General features: G+C 36.2%; 1 protein-coding gene across 1 annotated transcript in view; it reads left to right on the top strand.

The window, feature by feature from the left end:
- Positions 1-4,044: 4,044 nt before the first annotated feature.
- Positions 4,045-25,686, top strand: part of LOC106507421 (fibrocystin-L-like) — a gene marked incomplete at its 5' end in the record, with an annotated part of 64,013 nt that continues 42,371 nt past the window's right edge. The window contains 11 exon segments of the mRNA XM_021081259.1: positions 4,045-4,100; positions 5,044-5,188; positions 6,113-6,221; positions 11,716-11,773; positions 12,851-12,944; positions 15,538-15,591; positions 16,300-16,373; positions 17,305-17,347; positions 20,960-21,030; positions 22,482-22,592; positions 24,786-24,875. Of these exon segments, the coding sequence (XP_020936918.1) occupies positions 4,045-4,100; positions 5,044-5,188; positions 6,113-6,221; positions 11,716-11,773; positions 12,851-12,944; positions 15,538-15,591; positions 16,300-16,373; positions 17,305-17,347; positions 20,960-21,030; positions 22,482-22,592; positions 24,786-24,875 (905 nt within the window).

Here is a 25,686-nt window from a genome sequence, read left to right as displayed (position 1 = left end):
TTTTGTTAGTATTTTTTTTTATAATTGTGTTTGTCTTAGGAATGCTGAAGAACAAATCTGTGTTATTGTCCCATCATTGATGTGACATGTGCCTAATGGGGAAATAAATACATGTATCACATCCTGAGCCACACCACAAGTAAACCTTCTATTCTTAAGTTAGTTGCCAGCAGCCCTTCTGTATGTTCCAAACTCAACATGAATTCCAGGGATAAGCAAAAATTGGCAAAAGGAAGGAGTGGCTTTACAAATAGTTTGCTTTTCTGTGTTTTCATGTATCTTCTCACAGTTCCATTTGAGCAGTAACTGTCTTCCTAGATTCAAGACTGCAAACTCAATGCTAAAATCTTTCACATGTTAAATTGATATGTTCAGGCTTTAGCCTATGCTGGATGACTCCTGTTTAGTTAAGTTTTAAGTTTCAAAGAGGAGAGGGAGTATTTTTTAAAATCCCTACCTTTGTTGAATTTTGCTTACTTTTTCTACATATAAAGAATAGGAGGGGAGCTAAGAACATAGGGTCTGGAGGAAGTTACATTTAGTAATGGAATAGCTTTGTCCTTAAACCTACTGAGCGGAGCCAGGGATAGAATTCGAATGCTCATGCATACTAGTCGGGTTCATTTCCACCGAGCCACAATAGGAGCTCTGCATTTTTTTTTTAATGCACCTGCATCATATGGAAGTTCCCAGGCCAGAGGTCAAATCAGAGCCACAGCTGAGGCCTACACCACAGCCACAGCAACATTGGATTCCAGCCGCATCTGCAACCTACACTGAGCGAGGCCAGGGATTGAACCTGCATCCTCACAGAGACAACACCAGGTCCTTAATCCACTAAACCACAATGGAACTTCTATAATGTGCATTTTTAAATATTATTTTTCTTTAGAGTTCCCGTCGTGGCACAGCGGAAACGAATCCGACTAGGAACCTTGAGATTGTGGGCTCGACCTCTGGCCTTGCTCAGTGGGTTAAGGATCTGGCATTGCTGTGAGCTGTGGTGTAGGTTGCAGATGCGGCTCAGATCTGGCGTTGCTGTGGCTCTGGCATAGGCTGGCGACTACAGCTCCGATTAGACCCCTAGCCTGGGAACCTCCATATGCTGCGGGTGCGGCCCTAAAAAGACAAAAGACAGTATATGTTAAGCATTTGTGATATTCAGAGAAAAGTTATACTTAAAAATACATATATTTGTACAACTCAGAATTTGGGAATTTTAGATTCCCAAAGTATCTGGGCAAAAACCATTTGTTTACTAATTTGACTTTGTTCCAAAAAATATAACCTGGACAACTTCATAGATTCACTCTACCTACTAAAATAGTATTTAATACCTTTTAAACGTTTTCAGAAGAGAATACTTAAGTTTAGGATTTAATTAATAGAACATTATTTAATCTTCAGGTTTATTTCAAAATGGAATGTTGTTTCAACAATATGAAATTCTTTCATGTGGTATTAAAATACTTGATTGATGTTTACTTACAAACCTAGTTTGAATTTTCATATATTTATAGTATATTAAAACAATTTTCTGCTCTGTTTCACAGTATCCATTCTCTGTTTCTGTTGGCTCATACCTGTCATCATGCAAAGATACTGTTATTTCCCCCACCTGAAAAAAAGCAAAAGCAAAATTAACTATCCCCTTGATCCACACACCCCTCCAGCTACTCCAGTTTTCTGCTTCCCCTTCCAGTAAAATTCCTCAAAAAGGTTATCAATTTGCCCTCCATCTTCTTTTGAACCCATCCATGTCAAGCAACCATTTATTCATTTTTGCTCATCGAATTAGCATCTTCACGCCAGCCCCCAATCTATTCTCACCTTGCTCCCATTCTGTTCTTGGAATAGCAGCTAGTGAGTCTTGAAAAAGTGTAAGTTAGATAATAACCATTTCTCTGTTTTAAAGCTTCCAGTGCTTCCCCACTCATATAAATAATCTAAATGCCTCCACTTCTAGTCTCAACTCCTGCTACTTCTACTCACTCATACTGATCCAACATACTTGTTAATTCTTGAGTCCACAAACATGCTTCCCCCACAGGGCCATAGAACATCCTGTTCTGTTCTAACTAAAATATTCTTCCCATAGATATTCTTATGGCCTATACCCTCTGAAAAGCTTCCATGACCATCTGTGTTCCATGCCTGCTGTGTCTCACTTCACATCTTCTTGGCATCACCTCTGATTTCATAAATGTTGCAGTGTATTCCCTGGACTCTTGACTTACTTTCCATCATCAACCTCCCTGGTAGGCAGAGCTGTGTGTAGTCTACATGGTTGGTAACTTTGTAAGGAGGAAAATGTGGGCCAAGGTAAAGAGAGCCATCAGCTCCTGGGCTCTGCACATGACTTGATTAGTGGGTCAGGGGCTGACAGAAACAGCATTAGAAAATGAGAAATAGGGAGTTCCCGTCGTGGCGCAGTGATTAACGAATCCGACTAGGAACCATGAGGTTGCGGGTTCGATCCCTGGCCTTGCTCAGTGGGTTAACGATCCGGCGTTGCCATGAGCTGTGGTGTAGGTTGCAGACGCGGCTCAGATCCCGCGTTGCTGTGGCTCTGGCGTAGGCCGGTGGCTACAGCTCCGATTCAACCCCTAGCCTGGGAACCTCCATATGCTGCAGGAGCGGCCCAAGAAATAGCAACAACAACAACAACGACAAAAGCCAAAAAAAAAAAAAAAAAAAGAAAAGAAAATGAGACATAAGAAAGTCTTGGAAAGAGGCCTGTGAATACACAAGACAGTGAGGAAAAAACATGGAAATCTATAGGTCTCAAGCTAATTTCCACAAGGGAGTATCCCTGTCAGAGGAAACAGAACAACTAGATTGACTGGACAGCTCATTCAGGAGCTTTTCTGCTTAGCCACCCAAGTGCTTGTATGGTGAGCCTGTGAACAGAGGGCCATGGGAGAAGGCTGTGCCTGGGCCAATACCACCAGCTCCCTTCCACTAACCCTAAGCTACCCCTCACTGTTGCTGAAGGCTTTCCCTGTCAGTAGCAGAGGCCAACACTGAGCTCTCAATAAGGACCGTCCGTCAAGAGGTCCACCCAGCCACTCAGTGACAAGTTGACTGCATCGCTCTCCTTTCCTCCTGGACAAGCAGAGATTCATTATTGCTGGAACTGACACCTACTCCAGGTGTGGGTGTTTCCTTCTTCCACAGTGCCTCTGCCAGCCTCATCCTCTGGGAATATATAGAGCCCGATTTACTGCTGAGAGATTCCACAAAATGGTACCTCAGAACAAGAAACACATTTTATAGTGGAAAAATTGTGGTGATGGGCATATGACCATGAATCCTGTGTCATCCTGAAACATATGGCTTAATGGAGTTATGGGCCAGCCTACAAAAGGCAACACCAACAGCCCAGCTTGCCCTGTAGAACAGGGCACTGTCCCCCATCATATGCCATGTACACTGAGCCAATGGCAGATCCATACTGTTTCCAAACAGATGGAATACATGGAGCTGGGAACGAAGTGTTGCTCCCTGTCATTATCACTCCCAGGGATCCAAAAACTGAATCTGTTCATTCTGTCTTTGCAGTTTTAGGTTCTGCTGGATTCTGGGTCTGAATTCCCAGAGAGAGAATCCTTCTGCCAGGGGGTCCAATATGGGTTCCCCTGAATTGACTCCCACCACTAGTTCATCAGTTTGAATTCAGCAAACATATGTAGTAGGTTGCTAGAGATAATCAATTCTGATGATCATGAAGAGGAAGGTTTGTTTTTCCCTATGCAAATGAGAAAGAATTTGTCTGAAATTCATGGTATTCATGGGACAACTCTTGGCTTCCATGTCTAGTGATGACTGTGAGTAAGTAATAGGGACAAACACAACAAACATGGGCAAAGCAACTAAGGGCTCAGATCCTCAGGACAAAGGTTAATGTCACTCCATTAGCCCAAGTGCCAGCTAATGCTTAGGGAAATTGAGAGGGAACATGAATAATAATTATGGCCTCAGGAGCAGTTGCTTTACTCGTAGCCTGTTGCTTGTCCCGCTAACCCTCTTGTATTAAATCTTTAGTGGAGCTCTTAGTTGTCCACCGTCTTGTAGAACTGATAATGGATTGTACCTGAAAGGTAGGGCTTGAGCATGTTTGTATGGTACAAGGAGTCAGCTGTATCAGAGGCCTTTTTGCTCAGCCTCACATCCTCATTCTCACCTCTTAATTCTTCCCCAGCAGTGGCAAAAATTTCCCTATGGACTTTGACTCAGTCTGTGCTTCCAGCTCTAGCCTCCAGTTCTCACAACATACCTTTGTCCCAGGGCTTCTCTGATGCAGTGGCTTGGAATATTAGAACCCAGATGGCATATACCTATGTGTGGACTAAAAGTGCAAGAAAAGTCATTTCGTCCACAGGGAACCCTCAGCTAATGGGACTGGATCTGAATGCATTAACATTTCTTCCCATTGATTCTTTGATTCTGAGAGCCTTGTCTATATTTTCTTAGACGTTCTCAGCAAGACTGAGCCCCAGCTGTCTTTAGGGTACCCAGGTTTGCTTCTTCAAGTTTTCTTCTCTCTATCCCTAATGGATCACCACCCAAATAAACTACTTGCAAGTCCTCACCTCAGATTTTGCTTGATAGGAACTGAAAGTAAAGACTCCATGCCTTATAAAATCCCTTTGTCTGCTCTTCCTATGCCCTTTAGCCTGCTGTTTTCATAGTAGTTATTCCCACCAGACACAGCATCTGGTGGGATATATTTGTGTATGTTTTTTTCCTCCACCCCACCTCACCCTATCCTTGGAATATAAGCCATTTGATTCCAATGCAATTAACAACACCTGACAGATAATAGGTTCTCAGGCATTGTTTTTACGAACAAATTTATTAAAGGCTAATTTTTATGTTCTAAAGAGGACTACAATCATAGAGATGAATATGAAATAGGTTAACTTCCTATATCACTACTATTCCTTAGTATTTATTCAGTGATTCAATACTAAATGATAATTGTTAGGTCTTTGAAAACAGGATTCTGTTAATAATAATTGAGGTTTTTTTTTACTCTTCCAGGTTTTGCTCAAGCAAACCAGTTTAACTATGGAGTTGATAATGCTGAGTTGGGAAACAGTGTGCAATTAGTATCTTCTTTCCGATCAGTTTCTTGTGATGTAGAAAAAGATTCAAGTCATTCAACTCAAATTACATGTTATACTAGGTATGTTTTAAACTATCTTTAATAACATCGTTTTCTTCATATCAGAATCATAGTTATGCTTATTAGTGTTGTAATAGTTTTATCATTCTGGCTATTACAATAATGTTTTCTGATTAAGAGCTATTATTTTTAATTTCAAGATATTTAGACTATTATATACCTTTATTATATTGTTATAATACTCTTTCCACATATTGACATGATCAAAATATATTCTATATCCTTTCCCAGATTATTAGAGCTATTATTTTATTATTATTGATCTCTTTTAGGAGATAAATGGCCACTATTAAATTGTAATGATGCTCCTCAAAGTATGAAAATTATGCTTTCCTGTCCGGTTTGATTAATTTGGCTCAGAATCTTGACATAGTCATTAAGATTAAAGATGATCGCTTCGTAGATTGACATTTCAAGTTCTTTCCCATCAGTCCAAATTGATGTTTGTTATTAGCAACTTAGGGGGAAAATTAATCATTTTAAATGGCAACTTTCAATGTTGAGACAGGCAGCACATGTTCCAGAGGATTCCATATACATTAGGCTTGTTGGCCATTTTTCAGCTTATTTAGGGAGAAATTTGATTAAAACTTTTGAAAAAACAAAGCATAGAATAATTGTACCACGGTGACATGTTACTGTCTTAAATGATTATTATTAATTTGGTTTCCTTTTCAACAAGTACCAATGGATTAGTCAGGATAAGCATTTGCCTGGTGTCCATGATGTTAGAATTTGCAGTACAGAGTTCACAATGGAGATCATCCTTTCATAATATAAAATGGTATTTAATTATACCATGATTAGGTTTTTAGATACTTCTTTTCAAAAATGCCATGTAGTCTGGGGCAACATTTTTCACTAATGCTATACATTAAATACAAGAGTTTTGCACTCCTGATGTGTTCTTCATTTGCCTTTCAGAGCAATGCCAGAAGATTCCTACACTGTTAGGGTCAGTGTGGATGGGGTTCCTATTACAGAAAATAATACCTGCAAAGGTCACATCAACAGCTGGGCCTGCAGCTTCAATGTATGTAGCATCTCCTCTCTAACTTACATATAAATGATCTTACACTTTCTTTCTTGCAGAACTGTGTTTATATTTTTTAATTTTACAGGTTGTTATCTATTTCCACATTAAAAATTTTACTAGCTGGAGTTACTAGTGGATGGTCTAATGGTTAGGATTCAGCTCTTTTACCACTGTGGCCCAGGTTCAGTCTCTGATCTGTTAACTGAGATCCCACATCAAGCCACTGCATGCCACAGCCAAAAATTAAAAAAAAAAAAAAAATATATATATATATATAAGAAATAAAGATGTTAATATATATAAAAAGTCACTAGCATGTAGCTAAGGATAATTTCACCCAGTTTTAATTATCTTCTATAGTAATGGAATTTTTTATCAATCCATGTGTCACTTTTTTAATTTATTTCATTAATGAATTAAACTTTTATACTTTCAAATTATTTTCTTGTTTACACTATTTTTTCTCTTCATTATTATTCTTAGTTTGATTACCCTTTTTCTGTTTTCATCAGACTTAGCTTCATTATAAATAGAAACATAACTACTTTCCCTTTCTTTGTACTTTCTAATGCAGTTGGAATAAATGTAACTTCATGTAGCACAGAGTCATTCAAATTTTTGTTACTCTAAGTGTAAGTATTCACAATAGTTCATTTCCTTCCAAGGACCATCCCATATATATTTTAAGATATATTTGTGTTTTAAGTTGTCAATTACTGAGTGCTATGATGTTATAATGTAAGAAGAAATGCTAAGGAAATTAGTAATGACTTCCATCCTCAAGAAGCATGTATGATTCCTCAATATCTTGGCTCCCTTCTCTCTCCCTAAAAGTGGAGCCGTCTTTTTTTCCTAGAATAATACACCTAAATGGACCCAAAGCAACTTTAATTCAGCAAATCTCACATTGGACTTCTCATAGTCCTCTGTAAGCCGACTTGTCTGATATTTCTCATGCATCTCAAGCCAGAAACCTGTTATATCCTTGGTTTCTTCCTTGACTTCATCTTCAGCTCCCCATAGCTATTCAGAAACCAAACCATGATGATCCTACCCTCTAATTAGCTCTGAAGTTCGTTGTCCCCTTATCTTCTTTCAGAGCCTTGGTTTTGATTCTGGTCTTATCATTTGTCACCCTTTATCACTGTAGCCTGTTGGTCTCTCTACCCTTCTTCATTGCACTGTTCAGATGCACCATTCAAAACCATACATATTATGTCTTTCCCCTGCTCAGTATCCCTCCTTCACCCATCATCTAAAGGTTCCCTTTATTGTATCACAGCCTGGACTCAGATGTTTCCAGCAGTGTCTTCTAACACTCTCCCTGACCAAGGACCCATACTTCTTACTCATTTCTGCTTAGTGAATAAATCCTGCTCTTTGCTCAGGACTCTTTAAATTCCCCCAAGCAGAGCAAAGTGATTTCCTCCACTGTGTTCCTCAGTTGTATAGTGACTTAGTGCTAGGATTCAGGCTTCATATATAGGCTTCATCATTTACTCTGACATGGTCTCAGTGAAACTGTGCTTCAGTTTCTTCATTTTCTGTAAAATGGAGTTTATTTCATAGCATCATGTAAATGGAGGGTTAAATGATATGAATAAGAACGCAGCATACAGGAATTACCATATTTTAGTGTTTTTAATCTGTATATTCCATTTATTACTAATTTAGCACCTAGTCTACCATATAGTGATTATTTTTAATGTGTTATTTAATGCGTTCTGAGTTAGAGAGTTTTATTCAACTTTGTGTCCCTAGGACAAGCTTAACATTTAGCATTAGCAGAAGCATGGGTTTTATTTGCTGATTGATGCTCTATGTTCTTTCTTCAATTAAGAGAAAATTAAGGAAAAAATGTAATGCCATGCAATTGAATCTTCTTAAGTTATTTTTCTCTTTTAATAAATTCTAATTTTAGTGGGATATGGTCTGAAAATATAATATGGAAAATTAAAATTTTTTGTTTAATGAAGTTATACTTGTACATAATGAAACACCGAACTGATTCTACAAATTAAAAAAATAAGCAGCACCTCCTTGACCACTCACTCCATCTCATTCTCATTCTCCAGGGTCCTCCACTTTCAGTAACTTTAGCTATTTATTGTGATATTTCTAAAGAAGAAATATATTGTTTCTAATGTATGTACAAATAACATTTTATGTGATTTATTGTGATATTTCTAAATAATAGGCTTTTAGATAGAAATATATTTATTGTTATTTCTGAATATTTATAGTTTAACTCTTATCTGTTTAATTTTTACCCTGGAAGATGAGAATTTAGCACCTATATTCCTACAATTGTTAGCTAGTACTATGTACTCCCAAACTTAGTAGTTTCAAGCAGCAACAATTTATATTGCTTATGTATCTGTGGATCTGCTGTGTGGTTCTTCTGTTCTGAGCAGAGCTAGACTGATCTCTTTTGGGCTTCTCATATGTCTGTGGTCAGCTGGTTAGGTGGGAGGCTTTGCTGTTCATGGCCAAGTGCTTTTACACTTGTGGGGGCTTCAGCTGTTACAACCAAGCTGAGTAGGCTTTGTTCTATATAGTATCTCTACCCTCCAGAAAGTAGTCCAAATGTTTTCACATGTTGGAGACAGGGACTCCTCAGGAGAGCCAATGTAGGGAGCCTTTAGGCCTGTGCCCAAAATGTCATGCTACTTCTTCCACATTCTAATGGCTGAAGAAGTTCCAAGGCCAGTTCATATTCAAGGCTCCATTTCTTTTTTTTTTTTTAATTTTTAATTTTTTTTGTCTTTTTACCTTTTCTAGGGCTGCTCCCACAGCATATGGGGATTCCCAGGCTAGGGGTCAAATTGGAGCTGTAGCCACTGGCCTACGCTAGAGCCACAGCAATGAGGGATCTGAGCTGTGTCTGCAACCTACACCACAGCTCACGGCAATGCCGGATCCTTAATCCACTGAGCAAGGCCAGGGATCGAACCCACAACCTCACAGTTCTTAGTTGGATTTGTTAACCACTGTGCCATGACGGGAACTCCAAGGCTCCATTACTTGATGGGAGGAGCTACAAAGACATGTTACAGGTGAGGATTCAGGGAGGGGAATATTACAGCCATGTTTGAAATGAAGCTGCTACCCCTTCCACCTCTAATACTCACAGATATCTTCCCACCCCTTCTCTAAATTAGATATGCCCCAATTTTTGGTTAGATTATTGTTCATAACATGACTGTGTCTATATAAGTAATATTCAAAGCTAAATATTGTACTATGATTACATATTTCTCCTATAATATTTTGTTTTTCTTGGAGTTAATAATAGGCTTTTTATATGTGCATGTATTTGCCTAATTATCTCTGTATCAAACCCTCCACCAGAAGTATGATATTTTTTCCATATGATCAAACCATTAGATAATATATCAAATCATCTTTTCCTAGAAGACATCACTCCTGAATCCCTCTCTGTACTTGGACACGCTGTTCTCTAGATATGTAACACAGCAGTCATTCATCATGGGATCTCCCTTTATCAGCTTTCTGAGGACTTCCTGCCTCTCTTCTTCATTTAACTACTGCTTCCTAAATCCTATTTCTTCCTCTTTCTTTATTTTCTGTTCCCTCATATTAGTGGAGCAGTGTGTACTTAGAAAATGAAGTCCTTCTACTAATAAATTAAAATCCTTCCAATATTAAAACTTCCATGTGTTTGGTTGACAGTTTAGTTGGGTATAGAACTCTGGCTTGGAAATAAATTTTACCTGGAATTTTGAAATCATATCTCCATTTTTTTCCTGGCCCTGTGTTTTAAACTACCCATAGTTAAGGATCAGCTTTTTAAAAATTCCAATCTGCTTCAGATCAATATCATGTAAATTACAATAAAAGCTTCACAACAATGTTCAGTTGCTTTAAAAATTCCTAAGTGCTTAGTTTTATTTTTTGTTCTTATCAAGGACCAATAATTGACATTTTGCACACTTTCATTGCATTGTTTAAAACCCTTTACAAAATTACATACCTGTAGTATCTAATCCTTATATAATTTTCTAATTTTATATTTAATACTTTTTATCATTATTCTTGACTGCTGCTGTTATTCAGATTAAGTATTCTTAATTTTAAGAACCATCCTCCTCCTTTTTCTATTTTCTATGAAATAATTTGCTCCATCATCTTCACTGATTCTTGTCTTCTTTGAAAATGAGATATTTAATTAATCTGCTTCTGATCTGGTTCCTCAAATTATAATAGTAAGTAGTGTGTTGTTTAATCTGCAGTCTTCAGTTATTTTGGGGCCACAGGTATAATTTCTATGAGGACGTTGTGTCTTAGATTGATTTGTGCACAACTTGTTAGTTCCTCTACATTTTCTTTTATTTTACTTTTAAAAGTGATATTTTGTCCAAAATCTGTTTGACTCTATGTTTACTTTTACGTAGGTTATTCATTAAACATTTCTAATGAGTCTGAAATCATTCTTAACCTCACATGTCAAAGTTTATATGTCTTCTTGATGGTATGTAAAAATTTGTCCTTTGAAGTAAAAATCTGGACATCTTTCTTTTAGGTTGTGCCTGAATGAAAATTGGAGGGATAGCTGACATTTACTGAGAATCTACTTTGTGCTAGGTTATTTTGCTTATATAATTTTTGTATTGAGGCACAGGCCATCTTTTTCTCTACCAGCAACCTTCCTCCTTCAAAAAACTTCAGTTATTCCTTAAAATACTGCTCATGCTTCTGGCCTCTTTTGTTTTCTGAGGCATACTTGTGTTTCTGCAGATGGACTGTTCTTGATCTGTTTCTACTTCCTTTTCTCCTACATTATTTGTTTTTAGATGTAGATGTTGATCTGCATGTATCCCAGTTATTGAGGAATCTTTACTTGCCCATCAGATCTGCTTTTTACCTTTTTAGAATCAATTTTGGTTTTCAATTATATTTCCCTTCTGTGGTAATTATTTCTCATTTTGTCTTTAAAAAGAAAAGTTGGCATATGTTTGAAAAATAATATCCAAAGGTTAATATAATGTTGACTATCAGGTGTTGGTGTATTTTTTTGTATAGTAATGCTAGAAAATTATCATTAGCTTAGTTACTAAAGCTTACTTTGATGACCTCTTTCCAAGTTTTACTTGTATGTTTTTGAAAAATGATATTTTTTTCTTTATAAACTTAAAACTCAAAATAGGGTTTCTTCAATTTATTTCACCAAATTCTTAAGTCTTTACTAGAGATCCATTTATTACTGTGGTTTGATTTACATTTATCACAAAAGATGATGAATTTTAGAATTCTAAGTAGAAACACTTTGAAATGAAAGAGAATTTTTAGAGAATAAGGAAATGATTTTGAATAATTAGAGTAATTTTCTAAATTTTATTTCTTATATGTGAAAAGGAATATTTTGAGTCATATTATGGATATTGTTTAAATATGAATAAGAAGCAGAGATTTTCATAAAATTAGGAACAAAATAGAGATAAGACTGCTTATCAACAGTATTATTTTACAGGCAAAAAGTTTCAGAACTCCAACAATAAGGAGCATTACACCTTTATCTGGAACTCCAGGTCTGTTATATATGACAGCTGAAATATCTTTTTTGGTTTTTATTAATTAATAATTAACTTTTAGTATATAAATTTGTTACAAATTCTGTAAATTTATAAATAGCAAATTCTAATTATAAAATAATCAAAAGGAAGTTAAAATGCTTTTCAATAACTGCATTGAATCTATTATAATATATTTAATTTGCCCTTTGTCAGACTTTGGCTGGCTTCCAGTGGTTATTACAATAACTATAGTTATATCAGTTTATGGTTCCAACAGGCACATGTGAAAATGCCCTTTTCTGTAAACTTGACAATTCTAGGTACTCATTTTTTTAAGAATTTATGTGAAAAATATAGTAGGGGTTTTTCCTATTTTTTTCCAACTTGATTTATGTAATTAATTTTGTATTTATTAACTGTTTGTATTTCTCCTTTTTGTAAATTACCAGTTCATCTCTTTGGTAATTTAAGGCTAGTCATTTTTTTCCATATTAAGTTATAAGAATTCTTTGTGTTTTAAGAATATTAACCATATATATGTCATGTAGATGGGAAATATTTTTTGAGTTTATTATTTGCTTTTAAAACTTATTAATGATATTCCTGTGATTCAGACAATTAATTGTTTTTATCAAATCTATAGATCTTAACCTTTGTTATGTCTCCCATTATTTTTAATGCTGTGGAAGATCCCATCATACAAATTATATGAATATTATATAAATTTTCACTTACTTTTCAAGAGTTTTTATAGTTTTATTGTTTATATTTTATTTTTATTTCACCTAGAATTTATTTACATTTTTTCAATTAAATCATCCAAGGACCAATAAATATTTATTGAATAATTAATCCTATCTTTTATGAAACACTTAATCTATAAGTACTTATAGATACCCCTTTTATGCTCTAAATATTTATTTGTGGTTTGTTGTATTTGTTGGAACTTTCAGAACAGTGCTAAGCAATAGTGTCAAACACAAGATATAAGTGTCTGGATGCAGGTTTTATTGCGAAAAACCTCTGAAGTTTTAATATTAAATATTAATATGGATAGATATTCTTATACAGAGCTTTTTCTTTTGTGTTTAGGAACATTAATAACAATCCAAGGCAGAATCTTCACTGATGTCTATGGAAGTAATATTGCACTAAGCTCAAATGGGAAAAATGTTAGGATCTTGAGGTAAATTTTTGATGTGGAAAGATATTCTTATAACTCATAGATGAGATATGATATCTCAAGAATAAAAACCACTGCATACAATAGGTGGGGTTATCTCAGTCTGCCTTAAAAGACCCAAACTCCTGTTCACTTCCTATAGAAGGAAGTATAGCATCAGTATTATACCTTTCAAGGTGTTTCACGCTTATTGAATATGTATAAAATGGATAAATGGATGAAGTAAATAATAATTAAGATAGCACACATACATGTATCTATGAATTTTATAAGACATGTAATTTGAAATATTTTACTAAATGAAATAAAGGTGATTTATCAGGCATTCTCAATTAAATGAAAATAGAGGTAGAACTCTCAATTAAATCACATTTGTGTGCATCTGTAATATTCTGAAAATATTTATATTGATTCCTTATGTAAATAAAAGAACTACTACATAGAGAAACAAATATTTAACATTTTATATGGACAGTTTAGTATAAATAAAGATTTTGGGAATTCCTACTGTGGCACCGTAGATTAATGATCTCTCTGTAGCGGTTTGGGTAGCTTCTGAGGCACGGTTTTGATCGTAGGCCCAGTGCAGTGGGTTAAGGATCCAGCATTGCCACAGCTGTGAATGGGATCCAACCCCTGGCCCGGGAACTTCCATGTGCTGTGGGTACGGCCAAAAAAATAAATAAATAAAAGAGATTTTGTCTATAGTTGAGTTTTATGAATAGCATATATTCTAAATCTTAGATCCAGTTTTCGAAGTCATCCTTTCCATAATGATGCCAGGAAATAGAAAGTTAACTTTCACAGTGATTCCTTTTTTCCCCACTGTAGCTGAAATTTACTTCTGTTTAATACAAAGGGGTGGATAGAAATTATTTCATGGAATCACAGAATCACAGTCAGAAGAGACCTTAAAGGTCAGGCTACCCAGCCATTATCCTCTAGGACCCCTGAGATACCGTGTATAAATATGGGGGAAAAAATCACAAACCCATTAGCAGAGAAGGTGAAGGTTTTAGAGCTACACTAATCTCACTTCTACCACATTCATTGTGACAGTAGAGATCCCAAGTTATCTCATTGTACCTGAATTCTCTTAACAGAAAGCAGGGGGCTATACCTGGGCAGGAAGTCAGGAGACCCAAGTGCTCAAGCTTCTTCTGCTTCTCACAAGTCTTGTCAATTTGGCCAGATTTCCAAATGCAGACTAGATACAAATAATAGAGGACATGAAAATTACTAAAGGACCAAGTGCTTACTGAGGAGCTTTTGGTCTAAATGATTAGTTGAGAAAACATTAAAATATATGTATTTAAGGCCAAAAGATCATCCCAGACCACCGTGGAAATTATTGGATGTGGTTAAGAGCATACACCAGAGCAGAGGTGTCTTAGTTTGAATTCCTACTCTACCCCTTATTGGCGGCAAGTTTGGGCAAACTATGTAACCTCCCTGCCTCACTCTCTTCATATATAAAATAGGAGGATAATTGTTACTAACCCATAAATGTAGTTAAGTGCCTGTAAATGTCGGCTGGTAAATTTATTATTTAGTTGCAGTGAAGCAGGAGGTTAGGAAGAGGATATGAATTCATAAATCTCTATAGTGGGCGCAGTAATTCAGTTTACATTTTATACTACCTAACATAATGATCAAAGGAAAGAATTTGTGTGTGAAAGTATATTAAAAAGTTTGGGAGTTACTGATGTGACTCAGTGAATTAACGATCTGTCATTGTCCCTGAGGCAGTGCAGGTCAATACCTGGCCCTCCACATAGGGTTAAGGATCCTGTGTTGTCACAGCTGTGGGGCAGGTCATAGCTGAGGCCTGGATTTGATCCATGGTCTGGGAACTTCCATATGCCATGGGTGCAGCTGGAAAAAAAAAAAAGTTCAAAGTTCTCTGCAAATAGAAGTTTCTATTTTTTTTATAGTTCAGCTTTGTTGTTTGGCCTTATTTTATTGGGGGGTTATTCTGGGGTTGCAAAGAATGCAGTACCAATCAGTTACCAGCAAGCCTCCAATCTCATTGAGTTCTAGCCTTAAAGCAGTAGGTCGACCTAATCAGCTGGGGAAATGGGAAGGCAGATTTTCTTCTCAGCTTCTAATCCTTCTCAGCTTCTTGTTCCCATTTCATTAGTACTGATGCTGTTAAACATTCTCTTCATCCTGATTACTTTGTTGGACCTCTTCTATGGACCTTGTTTAACCCCTTATGGCAATTAACTATAAAATTCATTGAACTCCAGATAGAAGAGTTTATCTACATTTTCTATCCCTCTAGTATTGACCACATTCTGACACAAAAAATGTGTTATGATTATCATGTTTATTGTCATTTTCCCCCAGTTAAAATGTTAGTCCCATAAGGGCAGGGATCTTTGTTCTGTTCACTGATGTGTTCCAGTACCTAGAGCAAGAACTGTAACATAATAAGTAATCAATAGATGTTTGTTGAATGGGTGAGTGATGTATATTAATAACTGATTGATTGGGAGAAAAAAAGGTAAGGTGGCAATAAGCTTAGTGGGAAGAGACCATTTGGAATCTATATATTAAGTACGACTTGATCTTTTCCAATAAAATATTTATACAGAGTTTATACTGGAGGAATGCCCTGTGAACTTCTCATACCACAGTCTGATGATTTGTAAGTAATTCAAACAATTTGAAAGCTTTATAATACAGTATGAATTATAATATTTTCTGTAGTAAATTATCAATCATTTATATAGTTAGATGTAACCTGATTCCCCCTTTCTCTGGTATGGTATGATATGAACTATTGTTTTCATCATTATGAGAAAGACATTTGAGAAATATCTTTATCAAATAATTGTTCTACTTGGTGGTGGTTTAAATTCTTTAAAAGGAATATCAATCGGGATAGCCAAATTAATTACAAAATACTTAATTGTTAAATGAAGTTTTATTCCAATAACTTCAACCAAGGCTAGGATATCTTTTCATTTTATAAAAATTTAGTTGTAGCAACAGCTTCTATCCTGATATATATTCTGAAATTCGTAAGATATTTTTAAGGGAAACACCACATTTTAAAACTTTAGCATCTATATAAATTTTTAAAATAAGCAAATAGTTCCCGTTGTGGTGCATCATAAGCAAATCCAACTAGGAGCCGTGAGGTTGCGGGTTTGATCCCTGGCCTCGCTCAGTGGGTTAAGAATCCGGTGTTGCTGTGTGCTGTGGTGTAGGTTGCAGATGCGGCTCCTATCTGGCATTGCTGTGGCTGTGGCATAGGCCGGCAGCTGTATCTCCAATTAGACCCCTAGCCTGGGAACCTCCATATGCCGCAGGTGCGACCCTTTAAAAAAAAAAAGCAAATATATTTTATTAGGTATGGACTAAAACTGGATCACCCAAATGGAGACATGGGTTCTATGGTTTGTAAGACGACTGGAACTTACATTGGTAAGTGCTGATCATCATTCTTCACAGTTCTCAGAGATCCCTGACTCTCTTTCCTTGTATTTTACTCTCTTAGACTTTCCAGTAGCCTCGTCCCTTTTTTAAAAATTAGCATTTCCTCTTTACCTTCACTTATTTTCAGTGTCAGTTAAGCATGTATAAATTACCTTTTTCCTTAGGTTTACATTGAAAGTAAGCATCTTCAAATTTCTTTTTTCTTTCCTTCTGTCATCTGGGTGATGCCATTACTAATTTAGCTGTTTTCCCTTAGTCTTAATTTTACTGTTTGGTTTTTTTCCCCCCTTGCTCTATATACTTGAGACTCATAAACCTTTTAGCTATTGAATGAATTTTATTCCTTCTGTCTCAGGGCCTTTGCAAAAACACTGAGAATTTCAGATAAAATGACATGTCTTCAAATAAGCCGTCCTTGATCCCCAGCTTTACATTCTCAAAGTTCATTCTCCTTTTCCTTGATAGCTTTATCGCAGTGTTCAGTGCTCTGTGTCATTGCTTTTGACTGATTCTGTCCTCCAGTTGACAGTGTGCTCTGTGAGAAGAGCAAACTGTCTGCTCACCCTGCATCTCTCAAACCATAACCAAGTGTCTGACCCAATTAAATAGCTATTAAATGAGTGAAATAAAATTGAGGGCAACATGGTTACATATATGTACTTTTATTCTTCATTCATTATTATATTTTTTTCGGGTTTTCTTTGTTATAACCTTGAGACATCTTATTTTGTATATTTTAAAGTACTAGGTACTTCTTTAAGAAATTTCAATTTTCATTCTTTGAGGATTAATAGAAGTTGTATAATTACAGTTTAATTTTATATTTCTTCTCCTTGTTTTTAAATCAGCTTTGCAATATATAGTTATTGCTCTCCCGTGATTGAGAATTTAATTGATTGTGTAGTTTAATTAATTCCAGGTCATCACAATGTCAGCTTCATCTTGGATAGTGATTATGGAAGGTAAGTCATTTTGTAAATAATAATTTTCATAATTGATTCATCTGGGTAAACAAAATTAAAAACTGTATATTTACCTTCTGCTATAGATCTCAAGATTTTAAAATTAATCACTTTTTCCCCTGTATTAATATTTAAGAGGTATGTAACTCCCTTTCACTCATCTGTGCCTCAGGCATGGCCTTTCAATAGCTGGAAAATCTAGCATTACCTAAAATAATAAATTAAAAAAATCTTTAATTGTAATATTGAAAAGTGTCATTTCATGTTTCATGGCTCTTATGTAATTAAAATTGTTTTGATAACTAAGTGATTAAATTTTGGTTTGAACTAAGGTCAGAATAAATAAAATCTCACGGTTACTATTACCTGATAATGGTTTTCTTTTAAAGTATCAGAGTTTCACACAGAGTTGTGAAAGATGGTAGTTACAGCTTTTAATTGTTCATATTAACAGCAGTGTTAATTGACTTGCCTTTATGATTTTTAATAAAACTAGAATTTATTTCCAGACATCCTACATCCAAATTTCAATAAGAAAGGCCATCACACGATGTATAAAAATATCAGAATATGCAGATCTTAACACATGTTGCATATTTCATAGATAATAATAATGAACAGTTAGTGGCAGGCATGGTGTTAAGCACTTTACATATATTATCTAGTTTAATACTCCCACAGAACCTATAAATTAAATGTTATCATCCACTCCGTATCACACATTGGGAAAATGAGTCTTAGGAAGATTAAATAATTTGCCCAAGGATATTCAGCCAGTAGGAAGCAGAGCTAGAATGTGAACCCATGCAGTCAGACTCCAGGGCCTGAGCCTTTCATTCCAGTGCTCTGCCATGACTGATGGAGACTTTCAGTCACAGAACCACATCTCATCACTGTTTACCATCCTGACCCAGGATTCTCTACCATGGTGGGATCACCCGCCTCCTGGGAGCATGTGCAGCTGTGGTGGGGAAGGGCATTTGTTGGCTGTACCAATAACTGGGGCATGTGAATGGCCTTTTATGGGCAGGATCACAGTGTGCCAAACCTAAGTGAATTGTTTTTCCCAAAATGTTATAGCCTCTCCCATTGGAAAAATGAGCTAGTTGATAGAAATCTGAATAAGTCACGTTATTTAGCCATCCAAATACTAATATATCTGTAGCAGATCAACAATAAAATAGGTCTGTTGATTTCTTTTTTGTCTCTGAAGAGAGACTCAGTGGTTAGAAGTTTGGAAGGAATGGCAATATTAATTAATTAGCTTAATTATCAAAGTAAATGTCATCCCTGTCCAGTGTTTGTGGACTGCAAGAGAAGGATGATATTTGGTCCCTGCATGGATGGAAATGCAGTTGAGCTGGTGAGACCAAATCCATTATCATTGTATTTATAGATGAGCTAATTCTAGACACCTAGAGGCAATAGCTTTACAACCAACCTATAAACCTGGGCTGGATACTTTATTATAAAACAATATATACTGTACCAAAATCATGAAGAATATTATAATCCAAGGAAAGCCAGAGTGGTGATATGTAAACTGTGCTAAGATTTACCTTCATGATTTATATGGGGCAAATGATTCAGAGTCCAATGACTTAACTGTAATTTTCTGCAGAGACTGCCTACTTACATATATCTTGATGAGAGAGGAACATAGCATTTTATTGAAAATATTAGAAAAACATGTTAGAAGCAACAATGATGGAGTTTTAAATAATTTCCTGAACTATGTGTAGTTCTTTTATACTCTCAATGTTATTCTTCCTAAGGTGAGAAAAACAAATTCTTAGTTCTGAGTCTGTATGAAAGGTACTAATTGCCAAATCCATCATATGTCTCTCAGAGAAATAATTATCCAAAAATAGAAGATTTGAGTGATCAAGCTAGAATGTGATTGATAAGTATGCATAAATCAATTTGCAGCATTAACATGCCCCAAATTTTCAGTTTTTAAAAGTCAGCAAATTTGCACATACATAGGCAAAATATTGCATAAAGTTGTTAATTCTGTGATCCTAAGTTATAATCCTTTTTTTTTCCTTTTTTAAACCAATGGTTTTCCTTTTGTATTAATGTCTCAGAATTGAAGAAATTGTGTTTCTGTATTAAACAATCTTACAAATTTTACTGTTAAAAGTATGACATTAACTACCTAAAAGCCTAGTTTTCAGATTGCATGGCATTTTTTAAATGTAAAATCATTTTATAAGTTATAAAATCCATATTTTACAAATTTCAGGAGCATTCTTTAATATCAGGTGAACCAGTTGAAGACCATTGTGGCACCCATTCTGTGTTTCTTTTAATAGTTAACCTTCTTTCTTCTATTATCCCAAGTTCAAACAACAGCTGTTCCAAACTGATAAGGTTCAGATGAAGCTGCCTTAATTGAGAAATGCCTAGTCATTATCAATGAATTAGTGAAAATCACCTTAGTGTCATACAAAATAAATTACATTTAAATTTTATTTCTGGAGGCAATTTGCACTCCAACTTAAAAAGCAGTTAATTTTTCAGATGCAGAATCTGTCCACAGACAACATTGTTGGAACTGGCATCATTTCAGATCTTTGAGAAATTGACTGAAAAGCCTATAGCATAAAAATATAAAATCCAGTATGAACTTCTTAAATAACTAATAAGCATAAAATATTGTATAGGATGCTTTAGTTTTGCAAATGCACATTATAATGCCTGCATTAGATTTTCAGGGAGTTAACTGTCTCCATCACAAGATTTGCCTTATCCTTTTCAGTTCCAGTTCAGGGCATTATAATTTGAATTTCTTAACTTTTCTAGTGATGAATTTCATGAGGTATTTTAGAGAATAGCATTTACTTTCTAGGACCAGTTTCCTTCCCTTCCTAACCCTCCAGGCTATGGAAGTGCAAGTATGTATCTATCAAAAATACAAATAGGCTCTGTGTTTACTGAAGATTGTTGTGAACTTATCCTCATGCATTTGTATTCTCATGCAAGTTAGTGGCAGGAGAGGAGAACTCTAGTACCCAGGGCTCTGGACTCACACTTCCTGGCTTCAAATTCTGTTTCTGCTACTGCTTACTCTCTTTATGATCTTGAGTAAGATAGGAAAATTGTCCGAGTTTTATCTACCACATAATGTAAAAATTAAATAGCATAATAAATTAAAAGCTTTAAAAATCTTAGCTTCGAAGATTAAACGACTTAGCATGTTACCTGATAAGTGTTCAGTGATGTTAGTTATCCTGATACTAAATGGGTTATAAGAGCATAGAGAGCCCCAGACTGGTCAGCAGAAGAGCCTAGCTTTTATGAAGGGCAATCCTCCTGGCTGTTTATTTTTTTATGTTAATATAAATTCTTACATTATTGAAGTATAATTTGCATATACGAATGCACAAATTTTAAGGCTGCAGTTCAGTGAGTTCTGACAGATGTATATTTGTGAATATGTCTATTTGTGTAATCAATAATCAAATCAGGATATAGAACATTTTTATCTTCCTCAGAAGTTCTTGCCTGCTCCTTTGTAAATTATGATTTCTATCACTCAAAAAAAAAAAAAACCCACCAATTTCCTAAAATAGAGGTCATTTTTAAAGCAAGAATTTTTACTTTTAACAGGAGTTTCCCAGAAAAAATGGCATATTTTGTTTCTTCTCTCAATAAAATTTCAATGTTTCAAACATATGCAGGTAAGTGACCTGTGTGTGTGTGTGTGCGCGCGCGCGTGTGAGAGAGAGAGAGAGATCCTTGATTTTATCAAATCAAATACAACAATGAGTGTAAAGTGTACTATATTATTTTATGTAATTCTAAGAAAGGAAAAACACCTAAGTTGAGGAGTGTAGTAGGAAGCCCTGACATTCAGCTGGGATCCTTGAAAACTACATTTCTGGTGTAAGGTTGATTGAGAAATAAGCTTACCACACTAAAAGAGACAGCAGGGAAATATGTGCATCTCAACTTGAGCTGTTGGTCGATGGAGGGAAAAAAAAAATCTCTGCTGTTAATTTAAACCAGAAGCCATAACTCTCTGAGATTTGTCCTCTCAGTGGGGTCCAAAAGAATCCTCAATCAGATCATAATTTATTTTAATTTAAAGAGATCTCAGGGTGAAAGGCAAGTGTCAAAAGAAAACCCAAATCCTCCTGTAAGAATTGTACTTCATTCCAGGTCTGAGGTGAATCAGATTTCAAAGATGTTCAAATGAGGGGGGGGAAAAAATGTATGTCCTGAATTCAGTCAAATATTTTGGATTTTTATTTGGGTTTTTCTCAAAATTTACTTAATGTAAAACTCATGTAAAATTACATAGAACTTTGATAGATTGAACTAATAAGAATAAATTATAGAATCTACCCATATCATTCACCAGGCTATTTTACCAATATACCTAAGACTTTTATATATAAAAAGCCACAAAGAATTCCAGTCATGGTTAATGTATTGTGTGAGAAATATGTAAATATAAGATGTTGGCCCATAGATACAAGGTTCATTCTTCAGGAGCAGAGAGGAGAAGAGGCTATTCTGTCTTCCTGTTTTCTTTTGGAACCAAATATCTATGTTCAGCCCAGGTTTTCCTTATTTCCTGCATCCTTCTGTTACCAGTGTCTTATTAATACCAGTTATCACTAATGCCTGGTCCGCAGGAGATGAAGTCTCTGTGAAAGCCATGTTTATTGTCCTCTTTGCAGGACTGTATCAGAGACAAAAATAAGGAAACACCTGATTCATTCATTTGGTAATCCAATACCTATGCTGTGCTATGTACTATGGCTAGGTAATTTGGAAAATTTGTAAAAATCAAACATTTGGGGAGTTGCCATTGTGGGAAACAAATCTGACTAGGAACCATGAGGATGCAGATTTGATCCCTGGCCTTGCTCAGTGGGTTAAGGATCCGGCGTTGCTGTGAGCTGTGGAGTAGGTTGCAGTTGCGGCTGGGATCTGGCGTTGTTGTGGCTCTAGTGTAGGCTGGCAGCTGTAGCTCCGACTAGACCCCTAGCCTGGGAACCTCCACATGCCGTGGGTGTGGCCCTAAAAAGACAAAAGAAAAAAGGAAAAAAAAATCAAACATTTGGGTTTGTGTGCAATATTCATGACATTTTATTTCATGTGTTTCCCCTCCCTGCCCTACTAGAGGTCACTACGATTTCACCTTCACGAGGGAGCATTCAAGGCGGCACCATGCTAACAATAAGTGGACGGTTCTTTGATCAGACAGATTTCCCAGTCAGGGTTCTAATTGGAGGTATTTTTTGTGATTTTTTAATGTATTAGTTTATAAGAACAAAGTCTGTCTTTTCTTTAATAATATGTAAGGAGAATAAGTCTTCTCAATAAATGTCTTAATTTAAAATTAGCTTGGTATTTTCAGGTGGGCATTTGGTGCTTTTCCCACTGCAATTTACCAGTTAGGACCATTCCTTGCAGCCTTATGTGACCAGGATTAGAGCTCTGAGGTCAGCACCAAAGGATGGTGCATGGCAGCATCGTGGCTGCCATCAACAAATTCCTCACCGCACTTGCTGACACATGTACCTTCTGTTTAATAGACTCTTAAATGCCCTTTTGAACTGTCATTATTTCTCAGTGGGTTAGCTAACTTTGGGGAAATTTAAAGTTGTTCTTAGGGATACTCTCTTCATCCTCGTATACTGTGCCTTGTCTAGTTATCAATAGTTACTGATGACACTGGCCTTGGAAAGAGCATTAATTAATGTGTTAGACGTTCACAGATGCACTTAGGATTTGATTCTGTGGTTATTCATCAGTTTTGTAAGTCTGGTCCAGATCTGTTCAGAGGTAGGGAGCTAGGCAGCTCAAATGGAAGGTTGGGGATGAATGTAATAGTGGAGATCTTCCCACTCAGTTACAATGACCTTACCTACCTTGATGGGCAGGGGACAGAATGTCTGCCCAGGCACCTGGCACATATTTCTTCTGATAGAGCCCTCTGCTCAGGTACTTTCAAGTTTTAAGGAATCTTCTCATGAGCTAGCCAAAATGTGATTTCAGGAAAAGAAATTCATATAAAGCAACCTCATGTAACATTTATACAACATCTTTCCTATCCCCGTGAATCCTTGCTGGCCACCTGCATAAATATTAAAACTTAGGTCATAAGATTTTAAAATGTCGGAATGCCCGTCGTGGCGCAGTGGTTAACGAATCCGACTAGGAACCATGAGGTTGTGGGTTCGTTCCCTGGCCTTGCCCAGTGGGTTAGGGATCCGGCATTGCCATGAGCTGTGGTGTAGGTTGCAGATGCGGCTCAGATCCTGTGTTGCTGTGGCTCTGGTGTAGGCCAGTGGCTACGGATCTGTTTCAACCCCTAGCCTGGGAATCTCCATATGCCGCGGGATTGGCCCTAGAAAAAGGCAAAAAGACAAAAAAAAAAAAGATTTAAAAATGTCATATAAGATGTTATTCTGATCAGATATTATAAAGTATTAAAAGCAGGGACATAAATATTTTAAATTTATAGGATGTGTTTTATGATCTCATATTATGATACAGCTGATATGTAAAGAGGCATTTCATTGCCATTAATGTGACAACCAGATTTGAAATTTTAAATCCTCAATAATTTCTTGAAAATAATGCTTGGTTTATGTATCTTTTCTTTGCTCCAAACAAAATGAGCTAAGTTGGTTTAATATACTGTTCAAATGTACTGTTTTCTAGTTCAGTTGTCTTGCCCCACAAAGCATTCACAATAGTGAAAGGAAGTGTCAAGGTATAAATGTTCCAGTCCACTAAACAAAACTTAGCAAAAATACCTTTCTCCACTTCTCTTGCTTCACTCTTCGTGGGCTGAGATTTCCATTTCAGTCAATAGTCAATGAGGGCTGACCTTACATGAGGCACTGTGAGGGACACAGGGGGCCTGAGATGTAGACTCTTCCTCAAGTCTAATTTGCTTATGTAGAGGTATAACCATTCTTCTTCAGACCCTTGTCTGTTTTGGTTTTGATCTTTCTATGAAAATACCGTTTATAAATTATTATCCCTTTTGTTTCCATTTGAAAAACTTGGACAAAAACTACCATTAACCTAAGAGGACTCTGATCATCTACTTCTGTAAATTCTGAACGTCTTGGATTATTCAGAAACTTTTCTCCAAGGAACAAAATATAAGGCTTCACTATGAACCCAGATAAAATCTTTTACAGTGACATCATTTAATCAAATTTTTAATTTTTTTTTCTCAGAAATTATGAAATATTCTAACTCAGACTTGTGAGATTTTGCCAGGAAAAATGTTGCCTTGTGAAAGTACAACAATTAATGTGTGATAAAATTTTATATAAAAGAAATGAAGACCCAACTTTGCCTCTTACTTGTACAACTTGGTTTTAATTGAAAAAGCACTTCAAGATAGGCTGGAATGATGTGCATTCTGAAGCTCTGTAGTAATAGTTCTGCTCTTGATTCTCTGTAGGTCAAGACTGTGATGTTTTGAATGTCACAGAAAATAGCATATGTTGCAAGACACCCCCTAAACCTGATATTCTCAGAACTGTATACCCAGGTAAGTCACTGTACGGGAGGACCATTTCTATATTTGCATCAGAAGAATACTATTGATAGATATCTTTTTTTGGCCTTGCCTGCAGCATGTGGAAGTTCTGGGGCCAAGGGTTGTACTTGTGCCACAGCAGTGACCCAAGCAACTCCAGTGACAATGCCAGATCCTTAACCCACTGAGCCACCAGGGAACTCAAGTTTTAAGCCATTAATTGAATAACTTTTATTAGAATAATTAAAGCGAAGGTAATAATTATGTTTTTTAAAGCACTTACTAAGTACTATGTATTTTACATGATACCTAATCCCCATAGCAGCCAAGCAAATCACAATATTACTCTCATTTCACATGTGTAGAATCTAAAGTACAGATATGTGAAATAATAAGTACCTTGTAGGCTGTCTTAATAACACTCTATCCTCTAGGTACAGATAGAAGTAGAGGTATGTGTAATTGTTTTGTTTATATACATGCTTTAAAAATGTGAATAGGGAGTTCCCGTCGTGGCGCAGTGGTTAATGAATCCAACTAGGAACCATGAAGTTGCGGGTTCGATCCCTGCCCTTGCTCAGTGGGTTAACGATCCGGCGTTGCCGTGAGCTGTGGTGTAGGTTGCAGACACGGCTCGGATCCTGCGTTGCTGTGGCTCTGGCGTAGGCCGGTGGCTACAGCTCCAATTCAACCCCTAGCCTGGGAACCTCCATATACCGCGGGAGCGGCCCAAGAAATAGCAACAATAACAATAACAACAACAACAACAACAACAAAAAGACAAAAGATAAAAATGTGAATAGAAATATCTATAATCACAATC

Source organism: Sus scrofa, unplaced genomic scaffold (assembly GCF_000003025.6).
Source record: "Sus scrofa isolate TJ Tabasco breed Duroc unplaced genomic scaffold, Sscrofa11.1 Contig1226, whole genome shotgun sequence".
Taxonomy (NCBI): Eukaryota; Metazoa; Chordata; class Mammalia; order Artiodactyla; family Suidae; genus Sus; species Sus scrofa.
This window is presented reverse-complemented; position numbering and strand designations above follow the sequence as displayed.